Below are 18,874 nucleotides of genomic sequence, written 5' to 3'. Positions count from 1 at the left end.
ATAATCACCATTGCCACTTGTAATAAAACTCGTAAAAGTGGTGTTTCTAAGTGGCACTGGGTTTTCACCATGTGATTTAAGCCATATGTGTCAAAACACGATATATCTCCACGCACCATATGTGAGCAGATTCCATAGATAGCTGTAGACGTGCGGTGCAGAGTACGACTGTGGAGTTTGTGCAGACAGCCTATTGTCGTTACCATCTCTGACTCCAAGGCTGCCTCTCTGCTGTTTAGTTAGCCTTTAGTCTGCCACCAGCCACCAGGGACCCCAGGGGACACTCTAAAAACATCCATCAGACCACTGGCTATCATCCAACTCAGAGTGAGAAAGTAGGGGGAGAAAGTTAATGACCACATGTCTGAATACTCCTGTGAGATTATTCTGCAGACTCCCCATCTCATCTTATTGTCTATCATAGTCTGTATCATTCCCTGCAGCGATATATTCTTCAGACACACACACAGAAATGGCCTCTCTGTCTGTCTGGAGTTATTGCATCACAGACGGCTGCTTTAAGTCACACTGAGGGGTTATGCATGACCTTGACACAGAGGTCTGACAGTGCCTTCCCCTTTTACTGACCCGCTCCACTGAATCCTCGCCTACTGCAACCTCTCAGGTTTCTTTAAAATGCCCAATTATTCTATTAGGTGCACAGCTCTCTGTAGGATCTACCACTGTCTTATCTTGATGTCTCTCCTTGTTTCCTTCTCCAAACTGTAAAGTCCTTGAGGAAACCATTATCTCAGAGGAAAACCATTAGGTGTGAACAGGTCGTGAAAACAACGAAGATGACAAGCTAATGGTATCTGCAAAGTGGCACAAAGCAGAGGCTCTTTTGGTCTTTGGGTGACTGTTTTCTTTTTAGCTTCCCATAGCTGGTAGCAGTCAAAGCCCCACAGAAAAGTGACACATTGGGACACATGGCGAGCCGTTGTTGCACTCCAGCAGTCGACCTGGGCGGCAGTAGAGCAGGACAGCTGAAATAAAACATGACTGAAACCTGACGAGGAGGCCTCCGTGTCTGCACCTTCTTTTATTTTTCCAATCGAAATAAAAACAACCTTTTTGGGGAAGATGGGAATAGCAGCTCTAACAGGGTGGAGGATGAGTTGCAGCCTAACAAACTATGTGTCGACTAGACGACCCATCTGTCTGGTTCAGGTCATCAGTCCTGAGGGAGGATGACACCACCCGTTGTGTTGCAACGCTCTCCTCTTCCATCCTTAATCCCAGCCAGACTGGTGCTTCAGTTGTGTTTGTGGGAAGGCTGTGACAGGTTGGCATCCATTAAGACTTTTGTTTTATTGAAAAGGGAAACGGCTATTTTGGTTTACTGGTAAACGCATCATTGCTGAACACTGTCGTCTCAAATAAGGAAGTTGAAACACTATCCTCTTGTCCGTGTGTCTCTTTGGCAGTGAACCAAGACAATAAAAGGGGACAGGGAAGGCTGGAACAAGTGGGTGTGTGTGGGTGTGTGTGTATATGTGTGTGTGTGTTTTAAGTCCTGTGTGTTATACCTGCTTGGCCCTCACCCCTCTCTGTCTAGACCACCACTTTTTGTGAAGACATTGATGCCTTCGAACATTGCTTCTGCAGAAAGTGAGCCGTATGTATACAGTTTCTTTTAAGAAATGAATGCAGTGAGGCTGATCCTCGATATAAATCTAAACAGTGAGATCTGTGTTTGTCATTATCCAAGTTTCTGTAATATCAAACATTTTAGCACTTTGTTTGTGCAGTCTGAGGAAAGCAATAGAAGAACTTTAAAAAAATATATGAAAAAAATGATAGCGTTACTGAGAATTGATACAGTTTCAACAGGGTCACCTTTGGGATACTCAAGGGTGTCGATTTTATATTGCACCCTTTAATAAAGTAGCAATGATTATCCCCCTGCATAGTTTAAATCCTTGCAGTTTGATCACATATATATTTTTAACTCATTTGGGGCTGTTATCATTCCACGTTTGAGCAATGCATATTAAAGCAGAGATGCAACCAAACTCAGATTGTCTGATTTTTAATGATTGTCTGTGTTTGCTTTGCAGGGAGCAACAATAAGACGGGATGAAATCACAGGAGCCATCCTGGTGGCGCGGATCATGAGAGGAGGAGCAGCCGACAGAAGTGGTCAGTCCCATCTCTTTTACTCTCCTAATATTGGTTCTATCGTTTTTGTATGGAGTGTGTCCTCTGGAAAATCCTGTATGTATCTGCATCTGTGCTAGCGTTTGGTTATGAGTTAAAGTGATTCACATAACAAAAAGAACACATCAAAAGATGCTTTTCAACCAGAAGTACCAGGAACTTTCAGTTGCAAGAACTTCTATTCAAGAACCAAATGGTTACTTCCTGTGGCCCATCATTGCCTGGTCCCATAAAAATTATGCAGATTAGACCAGTAATGTATGGGGAAGCAATAATTACACTACATCGCCAGATCAGTAGAAAGCAATAAGAAAAAGTCCAACCCCATACAAAAAGATGAGGCCATGGAAAGCGACAGACAGGTCAGGTTGGCATGGAGGAAAATCAGTTTGTGCTGTTTTTAATCATGCTTTATTGCATTGCTAAATAATCTGTTGAATCAACAGTTGGAAGGAGACAAGCGTTATTGATGAAGTCGATTCAAAACACCTGAAATACTCTATTGAAAGCAAGACAGATTTTCAAAGCCATGGCAGAGATCGACCAGTGTCTTGGTTTAGCTGGCGTTTTTCAGCCAGATGCATCCCTCTGAAACATCTTTAAACTGAGTCTTACCCTGTCTTGAAGTTGGGTCTCTGTTCATAATTTGACATAGAGTGATCTAGACCTCCTATGTTTGTAAAAGCGTCTCGAGATAACATTTGTTGTGATTTGGCGTTATACAAATAAAGATTAATTGATTGATTGATTGATCTATTGTAAACTTGATCACCACTGACACAGTCAGCTGAAGGGCTACAGTTTACAGGGTCACTCTTACAACTGTAACTCCAGGAACTAAAAAAGAATGCATTTGCTCAGACTCAAAGTTCCTGGACCTTTGGAAAGTACTACAGGGTACTAGAATTTAAGGCGTTTTTCCACCGCAGGAACTTTACTCCGGAACTAGGGACTTTACCCCTGAAATATGTGCGTTTTGATCGGAGGAACCAGGGTCTAAATTTAGTTCAGGGGTAGATAATCTTCCCCCTGAAAAGCCCCTGCTTGGGGGTAGTACTTTTCAAAGGTCCTGGGACTTTTGGTTGAACGTAACAGTGTTTGGGGAGTTTGCACAGAGGGAGTACCTGGGAATGCAAACTAGTTCAGTTTTTTATTAAGATTTCGAAATATTATTTGATATAATTTATTTTTCTCCATACTTCACTGGCCTGATTTGCACAATCTATCCGGGACTTCAGCCCGCGGTCGAAACGCAGACAACAGTGGGGGCACAGGAACCTTTTAGTCCTGGGGAAAGTAGTTCTGGGGGCTAAAAGACCCCGGAACTCTTGGTCGAAATGCACCTTTAGACCCGTTGTTCATGAGAAAAGTTCCTGCTGCCATAAAGCACCTAAAGAAAGGACTTTTTATAGCTGTTATCCTTGCACCTGAACTCACCAGTTCTGTGTCATGTGTTGTTCTCTCCCACTTGGTAAATGTGATCATGAGTGACACGTTTACTGAGAAGCTGTGCTTGTTGTCCACATGTTTTCTGTTTGACTTTACTTTCATTTGTCCAGCCTGTTCCTCAGCTCTGCCACAATGAAGCCAGAGGCAAATTTCCACATGTGTCGGCAATAACGTTTTGGTACTTTTCCAATCCCCAATGCCACCATGACGATAAACATTAATCTGCTGTTCTGTACACAACCCTGGGGTGTGTGAGCTTTCGACTCTTTATACAGTAGCTCACTTATATTAGGACGTTAAATAATGAAGTATCAGAGTGATTGTAGAAGTGTAAATGTTGTGTTTGTGTGTGGAAGGGCTCATTCATGTGGGGGACGAGCTGAAGGAGGTCAATGGAATCCCTGTGGAGGACAAGAAACCAGAGGAAATCATACGAATTCTGGTGAGACTCAGCTGTCTGTGTTTGTGAATACATTCTGCTGCGTGTGCATACTGTCTAAATGTGGTTAGACCAAAAATATAAGGACATCTCTGCACTGTGCAGAAACATACAATGTTAATGCAAAGATGCAAGTACATGCAAAAAACTGTGCTAAACATCAGAAAGGACTTAAACATCTTCCTCATATTCATGCAGTGAATCAAATCAAGCATTTAAATTAGTTCACTTGTCTTTTCTTGGAAAAAGTCCTTACAAATCATTTCCCCATAAAAGACAAGCACACATCTGAAGTTACTTTGTCAACAATACTTTTATTCAGAATTCATAACCCCAGTCAAGTAATATTTTGTGGTGAATCAGTTTATAAAATAATAAAAGCTCCCAACTCCAGAACAGTTGAGTAAACTTTCCTCCACTTATTGTTCTGCCTCTTCTTGAGGATCACAACAAAGAAAAATAAATAACATTTAATAATATCAGTGATCCCTTCAACCTAAAACCATATTTACAAACCACATACAGAAAACAAAAGGACATACCGGTCTGGATTATTTACAAGTGAAAACCGCCAGAAGTGCTACAAAATGCCAAATACCCAGGAAGTCCCATTAACACCAATGTTACAACGCAAATTTTTAGAGCAGAAATAAACATGTTTACAGCCTAGTACAAAAAAAAACGTTCTGGTCTGAGTAACCTCTTTGTCTGTTCGTTCTCTCAGTATGGGGGTTGAATTTATCCGTAACTCATTTGTTTTGAAGATATTAAGTTAAAAAGTTTAATACAGTGTATAATCTTTTGCAGATCAGCTACCCACTCACCATTTCCTCAATTTTCCCAGTCTTTGCTGCCCAAGCTCCAGGAAGAATGTTTTGTCGTCCTGTATAGCAGTTGTTCTTCATTCCCCCGAATGCTTGCAGTGAGCCTGGTGCTTCCTTATGCCGCCATTAGTGCACCCAGATCAAGCGGCAAACTCTGGTCTCAAACGATGAAGCCAATGCGGAAGTGATATAAACTGCAATACATCGAAAATCCGCTTGAGGCTGGCTGCAGAAACACCGGAAACCACATAGATATGAATGGGAAAAAGACGATCTTTGCAGCATTAATAAACATGTTTACAGCCTGGTTCAAAAAACGGCTTGGCCCTACAACGCTAATCTCTCCAATGGCACACACTGTACGGTGGGTGAATTTTTTTCTAACATGACGGTTAAGAAGATATTATGATTATGAGTTTTGCCCAAATAAGGACATGACTGACGTGACTCCCGGTCGGGAACACACAGCCATTGGCTAAGAGACTCACACTACGTCACACTCTGCCTAGTTGAGTTCCGCATTACCAATATGGCTGCTGCCGTCGATTTGCTTCAAAACAGCTCTCAGGAACAGATGGGTGACGTCACGGATACCACGTCCATATTTTATACAGTCTATGACCCAGATACAATGATACCCAACAAAGGTGCCCAGAGAGGGTGCAGCTCCATAGCTGCCAACCTTTAAATCTATGTCAAACTAACTGGCATGCATAGTGAATGCTCGGCTGTCCTCAGGGTTCTCCCAAAACTATAACAAATATTTATATTTTAAATGGGCCCTGACGTCTCTCGGGTTAGATCAGGGGAAGTGAAATCCTTCTTAACATGCAAGAAAATCTGGCTTTGAACCATCAGAATATCCAGACTATGCTCACTTTTGTTGGATGTAGAGAATTGACCCCATATCAGCCTGTTGATCTTTGTAGTGTGTGCTCCACTTTGATTGCAGCACATTCTCCTTATATGGGCTTAAAACTGAGTAAAGCATTTTTTTTAGCTATTGTGTGACTTGATTATACAACGACTAGGGATACACCGATCCTACTTTTTAGGTCCCGATACCGATATCGATACCTGGGCTTTGGTATCTGCCGATACCGATACTAGCCGATCCGATCCTGGTATTGATTTAACAATCTCTATTCCTTAATGTGAGGACAGAATCATGTTTTGGCAACTTCAGGCATTTCTGACTTGATGGTGAACTGTACCTGGGTTCCAAGTGCTAAACCAGAGGCTGGAATCCCTTTATTTCAAGGATCTGGAACAATTAAATCCATTAACCGTTTTTTCACACTTTGAATCCATTAATAGAAGGTTTCTTCCTTCTTTGCAGTAGGCTACAGCTGATGTAAACTAAACTTTGGGCTTCCATTATATTTTTCAGCGCGACTGCCATCCTTCGAACTGTTAACGCTGCACAAGTTGCAAGTTGCAAGTTGCAAGTTTCCAGCGGAGTTGTTAGCAAAATAAGCATGCACCTAAACTGCAGAGCTTCTGTAGTTATCCTCCATCATGCTCCATTGGGCTGTTGGCTGGCTGTTGTAAACACAGAAAAGCATCGAACTGAGATGAATAGGTCTGCCATATGGATCGGCACTATATATCGGCCCCTTGTCACCGATATCCGATCGAGCTATTGGAGCCAGATCTAGCCGATATCCGATACTTAGATCAGATCGGTGCATCCCTAACAACGACCAATCAGAGGATGTAGATGCGTTGGCGCTCTGCAGCTTGTTGGTAGTTTGTGTCATTTAAATAAATTCTACTCATCCTGATTTAGCAAAAAGGTCACAAAATTGGGCATGGGTAAAATCCAATTTTTATAAGCAGCATTTAATTGTTCCTGACAATCCTTCAAGGAGAAAGTGAGCTGTGTGAATCCATAAAAACCAAAGTCTTTGATTTTCAGACCTGACCAGAGGGTTATTATTCTTGTTTGGGTTCAGTGAATCTAAACAAATATGTATCATCCCGCAGCGACAACTCGCCCGAGTAATACAAAATGACAGTTTCCTTCACTTTTGGTCTATACACTGCTCAAGGCTTTCTCCTTTATTTCAGCTTTACTCCTCCCTACACTTTGGTGAAAATAAACTTGCTTGTTTGAGATGGCCAAACAGCAAACTCATCCAGGACCCTGTGGCTGCTATCCCTGTGCTGAAAACCAAACACTGGCCCCTCTTAACAAGTCTTTCTTGGTATTTAGACCACATGCTGAGAGGACGAGATTAATGCTCAGTAGTTGGTCCAAACAGTCCTCAAATAAGCTCCTTCAGGGGCCTTGACTCTGCCAGGAGGGCCCACTGAAGAGGAAAGAGGGAGTCTCTTAAACTCAGACACAAAGGCCTTCACAGCATATGATCGCTTTCAACACTCCTCCTTTTACCCCCACACACACTCTCAGTTCCTGCCAAGTGGAGTCATCCAATCCTTATAACCCTCCATTGTTAAAAATCAAACAGTGCTTGTGTGATGTGATTTTTATGGGATTAAAAGCTTTGTGAAATGTTTGCAGGACAGATGACTGATGGTTCAAATCCCTCTGTTCAAACCTTAACTGTTGTTATCCATGGTATCTTTCTCCATATTCAGGCCCAATCACAAGGAGCCATTACCTTTAAAGTCATCCCAGGGGTCAAGGAGGAAGGGCCAGCCAAGGAACCAAAGGTAAGCGGTGCCCCTACTGGATTGTGTTATTTGTTCAACATTTAACGGCTCACATCAAAAATAGAAAGGTACAACTAAAGCAATTTTGGAAAATAAATAAATCAGAGACAGTATCCAAGTATAGCAATCCTACACAGTACACCATTAACACTAATGCCAAGGTACTCCAAATTTGCTTTTATCAAAACACACTGTTACTACTCACTTTATGCTTACTGTATATGAAAAACATGGAGGCCAAGACAATCACTGCCAGACTTGCCTTTGCTGTAAGTTTTTTGATATCATCTAACTACATGTGTGGCAGTACAGGAACTTTAGGGATGTATCAAAAGCCCTTTTCATACTACCAGATCAAGGAGCAATATTTACACCCCTTCATTGTCTCACCTTCAACATTAAATGTCATGGAGCCATGAGGGTGGGACTAAGCAGTCCAGCTTCTGTGCAGGCAACGAAGGTAGTAACAGAGGCCTTACAAGTGCAGGATAACTGTGAGTGGGCAGTGTTGGACAGCACTATGTGAATATTTGAGGCTCATGTTGTGTGTTCAACCCTCATGCTTCCGTAATGCCATAACACCTTGTGAAGGTATGAAATTACGAAGGCATGATGATGGTGCTGTTGCAGACTTGAGCTGAAGAATCATCTAGACTGCTCAACTTGACTTAACACTAACTTTTGGTTCTTAACATAGTACAATTATTTCTGAAGAAACTTTTTATGGCAAAGAGAAACTTGAGGTTTGATATCCAGCCATGTTTAGGATGAGATTTAATCCACCCATGTGGACTACATGAGGAGACAGTAGCTTGTAGACATCCATTTTAAAGATATTTAACTGTCACTCCAACCAGCATACCATCGTTCTCACCCACTGGGGCGATGATACATCATTTGTCATACGTTCATCCATCAGTAGCAGACACAGGCTGGTTACGCTCAGCGGTTTTAAGCTCCCAGGTCGAAGGCGCTTTATCATTAGTCACAACACAGCCCACCCTGCGTGCGTGTGTAACAGAGGTGTACAGGACAAGGTGGGTCATTTACATCCTTTGTCATTTTGTTATGGTTAAACTGTCTGGCCTTTAAAGATTTCCAGCTGAGAAGTAGTCCTCCAGTCCAAACAGACAGCCTCTTCTTCATGAAAATATCCTGCACGCTTACATCAGGTAGTGTGTATGCATCAAAGGGCAGCTAAGTGGCTAAACATGCACAGGCCAAAAACATCGAGCCAAGAGAAGAAAAGAGTGTAGATGTATGAGTGTAATCTGCAGGAGGATTTAGCAGCCAGAGCAGCTGTATGACCCAAACAAAACATCTCTGTCTGAAACATAATTTTACTACATGGCACAGAGCACTCTTTAAATCAATAGAATATCAAAAAAGTTGAATCCTGCTTTCCCTCTAAGGTTTTTTTTTATCTTTCCCACACACACATACATGCATGATTTCTTTGCCTCTCTCTGCTCTCTCCACATGCTCTGAGGTGTCTTCGGAGTAATAACTCATAGTGACAATTCTCAGTTTGGACAGAAGACACAGCAAGGCGCTCTAAGTTGCAGCTTGCCGCCCACACTGGGAAAAGATGTCGGAGATTTTTCCACTATAAGGTTCTTTGAGTCGATGAGGTGTCCCATCCACCTCTGCCAAATGAAATTAGAGCACGTACTCGAAGTGAGAAAACAACTCTTAATTCAGGCAGCCATTATTCATTCACCTTTAATCCACCGTAACAGAAAACACTGGCAAATTCCTTAATGGTGTTTTTGTGTATTATGACGCCTTATTCTTTGAGTGTATTGAAAATGTAATAAAAAGTTAAAGGCACATGAGTCTAAGACACTTTTTAATCTGATTTTAATAAATGAAGACTCAAAATGTTTTCATCCAAAACAATTCTGAATGAAGAATCATAAATGAAGTGTCCTTAAAACTCCTATGAGGAGATTCTAGCTGGTTATTAAACAGACTGAAATCAATGCGGATGCCTCTTTATGACCTACAAGAGCAAGCAAGGCCATCAGTGAGAAGATTTACTAGATTTAATTACAAAGTTTGTTTTAGCATCTGAACCTGCTTTGGCGGGCCAAGTGTCATGGAAAGTAATCAACAGAAAGCTGCCAAAAGAGATTTTTATTTTTTATTTTATGGCCTCAATTCTTTTTATTTTTAAACCAAATTTTATTAATTTTAACATTTAATAACTGCACTAAAACAAACAGAGACAACCAAATGAATACATATATGCAAAGTGTATAACAGAGAGTGCACCTAACAAAAAATTGAATAAAATAAAAATAATAATAATGCAGAAACAAACAACATCAAACAAACAAAGAAGGACATTGTGTTATCAATCATCAACATGTTCTTCCTAGATGACTAGTGAGCATATATGATCATCCTGCCATGACTTTAGTTCAGCTAAATAGATTGCATTCTTTGAAAGTAAGAGATGAGAGGTTGCTAACACCTGTAAAATGTATCTGTTGAACCACGAATGGTGTATTTGATCTTTTCCAATTTTAAAAATGATGGCAGATCCTGAAGCCAGGATGTGTTTGAAGGAGGTGAATGACTCTTTCAGAGAAGGAGAATACGACGACAGGCAATTAATGAAGATGGCCTCAATTCTTGATGAGTGATATATCTGACTGTATATGAAAAGGCAGGAGATTTTTTGTCATATTCTCGTGTACAGGAGGTATTGTCCACAGGAGGCGCCAAAACCGACACAAACCAAACTCACAGTTTTTTTTATCAATGAACTTTTTGTGGTTTGTCCAAAAAAGGAATAAATAGTCTACACTGGTATTTGTGTTTAGTGTGATGTAAATATTACTTGAGTACCTTTCGAAATGTCCCATCTCTAAATCTGTTCAACCATTCAGTTAAACTTCTAAGTTACTGGATAGGTCTTATTTACCGTCAGTGAACGCGTCTGTGAGGAGTTTTCAAGTGATGGTGTAACAGACAGTGAAATTGATACTGATGCATGTTTATTTATTTATTTATTTTTATTTATATTTTTGACTTTTTTGGCTTTATTGGATAGGACAGCTGAAGAGAGACAGGAAATGTGGGGAAAAGAGAGCGGGGGATGGCTTTGCAGGAGATGGTCGACTGGCCGGGAATCGAGCCGGTGACCCCTGCGACGAGTCCTGTAGCCTCTGTATGTGGGGCGCTTAGACCGCTAGGCAACCAGCGCCCCTACTGATACATGTGTATGACCTACAAAAGCAAACAAGGCAATCAGCCACACCACTGACTATTTCGATCTTGTAATTTTTTAATCCTGATGTCACTGAGGAGGTAGCTTTTAGACCAGCACGCCGTAGAAATATTCTTTCTTTGCATTTTTAACTGCAGCTACTCACAATAAGTGACACCTATGTCTGTTCAAAGAAAGCAGGATGATAATTTTCATCAGGAAAAAGTTGTAAGATGTACTTATGAGACCACAGGGTGTGCCACAATTGACACAAACTAGGTTTTTCCCAGGAACTGTAAGCAAGACTATGAAAACAGGGACTGTGCAAGATCACAGACTTTGGATTTTCCACAATACTTAATACAAAGTGATAAAGTTACAACACACTTTATGACACAAAAGACTTAGCCTACTGATGTAAAAGAATATTGAAGTCTTTCATGGTTTTGATTGAAGATCAATTTTAACACAATCTTGCAAACAATGATCTCCTGTGTCCAGTCCACTGCTTCCTGAATGTTGTAACCTTGTTCCTGCAGCATATTCAATGACCTAAGGTGTCATCAATGAAGGTTTAAATGATGACAATGAAAGAAATCTGAACTTTCCACTGCTAAAACACTGAACTCTCTAGCTACTTGAGGTTTTATTTAAGAGAGATTTAAACAGGATTATGCAAACAACGAGGTCCTTTTTTCAGAGAGTTAAAATGGAAAGATTCCTGGTCTGACTGAAGTCAGTAGTGGAACAGCATGCTTCCAGCTGGAGTCTCTAACTCAGGAGATCTGGAGTCTCGTCACACTTAGATGATGGCGACAGGGTTAAGTGCATCTTAAGTGTTGATGGAATACATGGAGAGAGACTGCCTTGTCCAGCAGTTGCAGGTTTCAACTTCTGATTGCACTGACCTTTATAAAATAATTACCCAGAGCTTCGGTGAAGCACCTTCTGTTTTTGCCATGATGAATTGCCTTTAGCGTTTACACTCCGCTCAATGGAGGGAGGTAATTTACAGTGAACCGCTGCTTTCCCTGTCGTGCCATCAATCCCTCCCCTCCTGTTCTGTGTGTCCAGGTGTTTGTGAGGGCTCTCTTTGACTACAACCCCAAGGAGGACAAAGCCATCCCATGTAAAGAGGCTGGGCTGGGCTTCAAGAAGGGCTCCATCCTTCAGATCATGAGCCAGGATGATGCAACCTGGTGGCAGGCCAAGCACGAGGGGGACACCAATCCTCGTGCCGGCCTAATCCCATCCAAACAGTTCCAGGAGAGGTAAGAAACAACTCTGCCTGTCCTGTCTTCTGCTGCCTCTTACCAAGAATGTCTTTACTGACACAGTCACACAAGTTTCACTCTCTTTCTCTCTCCCTTTCCTCGTTTTTTTTTTCCTTACTTCACACTGCCAAAATAGTCTGGATTTCCGCACAATGTCTGGCCTGAAATGAGTAATGACAGAAAATGATAGTGCTGGTACCGATCCACTTTGGACAGCAAGTGGATGGAAAATCGCACACCAGTGTGCACTCGGACGGCCGCACTTGATGTGCAACACAGAGCTCAGGAGGCCGGGGCAGCTTCTTGGCACCGTCCACAAGCAGCCGAAGACAAAAAAGAATGATGGAGCAGAGCGAGAGAATAAAAGAGAGCATTTAACCCTGTAGTTTAGTCAACAGCAAGGGTTTTTTTTTTCTCTCACATCCTTGCTCAATCTTGCTTCTTTCTTTCACCAGGCTCTGCTGACAGAATGAAACTGGTGGATATTGACGAGTGGGTTCTCTGTAGCGTAGCAGGGAGTGTTTATTATTCCCTGTGTGGTCGTGAAAACTGATGGTTTTATTGTGCCTTTTCTTTCTCTCTCTCTCTCTCTCTCTCTCTCTCTCTCTCTCTCCTTCTCTTTTTTCTTACAGGAGATTTGCGCTGCCACGACCCGTTGCCACTCTCCAGTCCCAGAGGCTCTCAAGCCGACGATCATGTAAGCATAAATTATCTGCTGTGATAAGTTCTAACCAACCAGTGTGTGACAACAGACTACAACAGGTGGGTGGGCTGAGAAAGGGTTATGTAGAGGAGAGGATAGTAACTCAGAAATGTGAAAGTTAGGGACGTTGCTCTGAGCTGCAGTGCAGATCCACCACCTGTCATCAGAGGAAGTGTTGTGTCTGGATTTGCCTTCCTCCTTGTTTCCCTGTCTGCTCCATGTTTCATTCTCTCAGTGTCTCGTTCAGTGTCTTGCCAGACTCTCACGCCTCTGTCCCCTGTCTGCCTCTTCAAGTGTCGATGTGCTCTTAGTCATGCAGAAGATGCTTTAATGTTTTTTCCCCGTGAAACACTTTCTCTGCCTTTACACCTTCCAGCCAAAACAACAGCCAGCCTCCCCCTCCAGCTCACCTCTCCGCATCTCAGAGAACGTAACGACAGATTCATGATCTGATACTAGACGCACAGACATGTTGGAGACTCAACTTCGCTCTCTGGAACATGCACTGTAAATGCTCCTTGTGTAGGCCTCTTTGATTTACCTGATGCAGAAAACATGGACAGAATCACAGAATTTAGTAACAAAGAGGTTGAAGTGACACAAGAAATGATTGAATTTCTCAAAGACAGAGCAGAGCAATATCCAAAGACGAATAAAGTCTAATAAAGGAGTTTAAATTCCATTAATCCACCACATGATTAAACACTCTTTACTTAACTCTCATTCTTAAAGCATAATGTGCTTAAATACTAAAACACAGACGGGGGGAATTCACTAAGAATGGATTGCGGTGACAAATAGCACCAAGAATTGTGCAGCATTTGCCATATCTGCTCCTTCTCAAGATCCAAATCACAAAGCATTAATTTACCAATGACAGTTAAACACAAAAACAGCCACTCATTTTTGCAGCTCTTTGCAGTCCGTTCTTGTTTTGCATCTGTTAGTGGAGATAAGCTGTCTGCATCACAGAGCTGTGCTGCGCCCTCTTCCAACACTTTCAGCAGACTTTAAAAGGTTCACTTTATATGTGGCTGTTTGCACCACTGATGGTGAATTAGACAGTTTTTGCATTGAGGCTCATTTTTACATTAAGGAGTCTACACCGTCAGGTCAGATAGTGAATATATTTCTTCAACTTTGTGGTTAAAATGATGCTTTTCGGCTGTATTTTTAAATAAAGGCAGAATCTGCAGAAATGATCTGGCCTGCCTGCTCACCTGATCTCAACCCAACTGAGAACTTGGGCACATAGATGCTTTTTGCTCTGCAGCACAGTTTGTGGTGCTATTAATTATTTGATAATGCTCTTTGAATTTGTATTATTTGGGCTTGTTTGCACAGGTCTAGTGGATGCAAAAGCTGCAAAATGATATTGTGAATCAAGCTAGTTAAAAGTATATATAAATACAGAAAACTTTTAAGCATAGGGCCTTACTTACTATGCAAACAACACAGTAACCAGTAGCCAGTCGTTTCATTTTAGTTAAGTTGAACACATCAGCTGTGGTACTTAACAGAAATGTGCTACACCAAGCCTGAATGTAGGGGATCAGGAAATGGAGGGATTACAGCTAAATTACCCTTATAAATCAAAGAAGGTTAATTGCTTCATAATGAAGACAGAAGACATAAATCATGTTAAACAAGTACAGGACAGCAGCAAGAACAATTACGTAAGGCCTACCAATAGTCATTCAAGGTTTAAGATTCAAAAGGCAACTAATATATGAACCTTAATGGTGGAAAACAGAATTATCTCTTATGTTGAAAGTATAGCAACACTGTCATCCCAAGCGTTTTATAGTCAATCTATGAACCAGCGAGCCTGATAAAGGTCCCAAGTAATATTTCTGCTCTGTGAATGTTAGTTTATGACAACGTCTCATGGCTCTTGCGGTCATTTATGGGAAATCTTTTAAATATTTAGAAACCTAAAAAGCACATTGCTGCTCCTTAACAAATATTTTGACTCAACAATAATGTTTGAATATCTTAGCCCATCTCCAGTCCTACCAGCCACCACAGAGAAATGAAGGCTCGAGGGTTGTGCAGTAGACGTCTGCATAGCCTCCACATGCTCCGGCTTGTTTATGCCACAACCGTTTTGGCCCTTTGCAGGACTTCTTTACCTGCACCTGACTGAGAAGCTCTACAGGATATTCCCTGAAATGAACTCTTAAAACAACAAAGGCATTAGCTATGATTTACAAACAGTTTCCAAATCGTAATGTGATTTGCAAATGGTTTTAGCCACAGTGCATGAACGGAAGACTGTCCAGCTGGCACTGTGACTGCACATTACAATACGACTGTGTGTGCCTGCCTGTAGCCATGGAAGAAGACTACACGCTGCCAATATCTGCTGTGGGTCTTGCAGAAATTGTAGGCCCACTCACCCCACACAGACTTAGACTGCAGTTGACTTTTCTAACTGTTTTTGTATTTTCAAAACTGATAAGGGGAAAAGTAATCATTAGTTGTGGTTCATGCAAACAGGGGCTGACACATCAAATTTGTGAACCTGTGCTTCCCTGTATCACATATATTGTTTTTTCACCACTGTAGAGACTTGAGAGTTTGTGTTTGGCATAAACAGACAATTAAGCATTATGTAACACCTACGAAAGGACACAAGCGACACATAGTGCACCATGGGTAATGTATTTTAGGTGCTGTTATAAATTGCTAAGGGAAAATGGAATATGGAGAGGACAGAAAATGGTACTGGCAGCTGGTAAGAAGTCCCAGTATGCTTAAAAGGGCCTGGTTTGCCAATGGGTCAAATTTAGAAGTGGTGGTACCGCAGACCGGAGCGTACCACAACCAAACTGAACCAGAAGGTTTTACGGTCTCCCTGGTGGAAACTATTTTGCTCCTAAAAAGACCATCTTTAAAGATAAATCAAAAGACAATGCTGAGTAAGGCTTGAAAGTGATTGCGATTCATTTACCAATGAAGTACGTCCTTGCCGGCCAGAAGAAAGCTTGGGCACTTTTCCATTGGCTTAAAATTTTAGATCTACAGGCTAGGTACACTTCTTGTAGACCTTTACAGTATGGTTGTTCCACATATACCTGTGTGTGACCACGCTGTGCTCTAACCATGAGCTTTGCAAAAACTTGACTGTCCTCCCTCCTAACATGCTTGCTTTGTCCTCATATCTTTACCTATATCCTCATACCCATAACCACATATCCAAGCCTAATGAGAGCACATGAAGTGGGTTCTCCACGAAAATAAACTGCTTTTCTCAATCCTTTCATTTTGATTTCCCAAACATATAAACCCTTAGAAAAATACACTACGCATGTACTTGGGCTTTATGGGCCCGCTCTGGTTCCACAATGACCCCATTGAACTAAAGTCTGGTTCTTTTTGCCCATATTTTTTAACTGTAGATTGCTGCTTTGAAACGGACATGCACATTTACCCACTTGTTTCCCTGGACATGGCGGTGTGCCCTTAATGTAATGTGACTCTTTCAATACAGTGCACTGAAATAACCAAAAAGAGCTCCGCTGACCACCCCTAAACTTAGCATTAGGCTCATTTCGCTTCGAATTCAAGCCCTCGGGTGAATTATGGATGTTGTCATTTCCTGGTTATGTTCAACCGCATATTGGCATAAATGGTGCAGGATGGCCAAAAATAGCCTGCTGAAAGTCAAAGAGAGACAGTGCTGTACTGTTCCCTTACTATTTCATTTTAATGGCCCAGTTCCTCCTGTGAGTTATGGGATTTGTAAACCCCCCCACCTCTCTCCATGCAGAGGGCAGGTGCAAAATGTAGCAGAGTGTGCTACGGCACCTACCAGAGGAGCATAAGTCTCCTTTTGACTTCAGCAATTCTTTCTTCTTAATGTTATACATACTGTAAGGATTAGCAGTGTGTGCAGCAGCAGGAGTAGGAAGTCCCTTGACAAGGCCCCCGTTAGGACTAGATTGATAACTGGGGAATGATAATAGTTCGCTCTCTGTTCTTGCAGACACACACATATTCATTTCCCAGTGCTCAAAAAACTGAATTTGAGACAATGTTGGACCCAGCTGGAGTACAAGCAGTTCAGTGAAGGGTCTTAAAGAAACTGATTCGGGGAGAGGCAATGGAAGGTTATGGATGGACTAAGAGAGGAATAGAAAGTGGATGGGTCATGTTCAGTAGCAGATGTGGCCCTGTGGAGTGGTGATGGCTGGGTCAAGAGAGATGGAGGGAGACAAAGCTTGGATTCCAGCCCTGTACATGCCGGACTGGCTGCGCCCCGGGGCCATAAACTACAACCTAATTGAAGGATACTGTAGAGACCCCGCTGTTACCGAGCAGAGGACGGCGGTGGTGATTGAGGAGGGGGGTCCCTTTCTCTCTTTCGCTTTCCAGCCCGGGAGCTCCGTCGGCTGGAACAATATTGGTCTTGGCGAGGGGCTGCGGCGAGCATTGCTTAACCGTGTCCATTTACGCCTCACATTTGCAAGATATAAATAATCCTTTTCCTCACTGTTGCTCTCTTGAATGCATTCCTCGGTTATGAAACTGATGTTTAAAGTGCCATCAGTTGCCCTCACTGAGCCAATTATTAATATAGAGCAGGAGCTACATCAACCATTTTACATGTCTAGCTGCCAGCCTGGCCTTACCTGCCCACTGTCATCAATACCTGGCGTTCCTCCAGCCTCCCCATCTGTTCTGACGTACTAACTGCTCTCTGGGCTTTCATACAGCGTGTCTGTTCCCCTGTCTGACATGCAAACCTCTCCACTGTCTGATTGTTTGGTTTGGTTTGCAGCCTGCCAAACACGTGGACACACTTATCGCTCACCTTGGGGTCTTGCTGCGTCTCTCTTCATACATTACAGAGCAATCCCTCTTACTCCCGCTCCCTCTCGCTCCAGTGAATATTTTGAAATGCCGCCCAAGATTGGTCTTAAGTGGCCCTGAACCTCGCCCCATCGTTTCAATTTATCGTCTATTTCATTTTTCGACTTAAACGCTTACAGACACAGGAGTAGATATTAAAGCGCAATAGGTGCATCAGAAAATGTGGCTTTTATTCTGAAGTGTTAGTGCTTTTCAAATCAAGTTGTGAATGTTTCCCTTCGTGCTTTCAATCTCTGCCAATTGGTTGATTGTCCGTTTCCCAAATCTGCAGTCATCATTTTAAAAGAAATCAGATTTCAGCACTAACTTTGTTGTATCTGTTCTACATTTGAAGGCTATCAGATGCATAACAAAGATCTCATTCTGTGTCATGTTGGAAAATTCCACTAGTCCCACGCTGGTTGTTTGAGAAAGAGGCAGAGAGATATGAAGAGTAAAAGAGAAATTGACAGCTTCAGGTTAGTTCAAGGAGAAGGCCATCTGTCTGCTGGCTGGCGGTGAAGGTGACATCAGCCCATAATTCAGGGCCATTAACAGGGTGCTGACGAGGGGTCATTCCTTTGTCTCTTCTTCAGAAACGAAATAGCTGAAAGATTTTCTCATAGCTGTGAAGCGCAGACACGCTGCTTGATAGCTTCCTGTGCCAGATTTAATCCATTCAGCTCCAAAACTAAACATAATCCGAAGAGTAAAGACATCTACAACTTTATGTAGCTACACCTGCGATATGGTATCAGACTTCGAAAAACTATCAAAATATTGCAGTCGGAGACCTTCTCGACCTAAAGACACTGGCAGTGTTGCAGGGTCACTTTTTTCAAGACTACTACTGGATTAATGTAAAGATTACTTCCCATGGTGCTCTTGGTGGAAGTTAAGCAGAAAACAAGAACAAACATGGAGTGAATCGGAGGCAGATTTTGGCCACAATTAACCTTTTGTGTACTAGTTTGAGGTCTTAACTGTAGCTCTCTTAGCTTTGCTAAACTAACTGCTGCTAAACTATCTGTCGCTGTGCTAACACCTTGACCCAGCAGCAAGTAGCGTCCAAATATATGTTGCAAATATCCTATTGCTGCTTTCTGTTTGATGCTGGGGCACTTCCTTTGGTTGCTAACAATGTCAACACTAGCCAAGACTAAAAACTCCTAATATCATTGATGAAAATAAGTCCCACCTCGTTATTGTAAACTGGTATTTTCCTCTGACATCAAGTAAATCCGCTTATGTCTCTCATATTACCATCTGTCCTCTCCCTTT

The 18,874-nt window shown here is 42.1% G+C and overlaps 1 protein-coding gene across 1 annotated transcript in view; it reads left to right on the top strand.

The window, feature by feature from the left end:
* Positions 1–18,874, top strand: part of mpp7a (membrane protein, palmitoylated 7a (MAGUK p55 subfamily member 7)) — a 189,269-nt gene that overhangs the window by 127,940 nt on the left and 42,455 nt on the right. Inside the window, exons 7-11 of the mRNA XM_034706737.1 lie at positions 2,061–2,142; positions 3,966–4,051; positions 7,474–7,548; positions 11,837–12,033; positions 12,669–12,733. Of these exons, the coding sequence (XP_034562628.1) occupies positions 2,061–2,142; positions 3,966–4,051; positions 7,474–7,548; positions 11,837–12,033; positions 12,669–12,733 (505 nt within the window). The remainder of the gene's footprint in view (positions 1–2,060; positions 2,143–3,965; positions 4,052–7,473; positions 7,549–11,836; positions 12,034–12,668; positions 12,734–18,874) is intronic.

The sequence above is a fragment of the Notolabrus celidotus genome, chromosome 17 (assembly GCF_009762535.1).
Source record: "Notolabrus celidotus isolate fNotCel1 chromosome 17, fNotCel1.pri, whole genome shotgun sequence".
Taxonomy (NCBI): Eukaryota; Metazoa; Chordata; class Actinopteri; order Labriformes; family Labridae; genus Notolabrus; species Notolabrus celidotus.
This window is presented reverse-complemented; position numbering and strand designations above follow the sequence as displayed.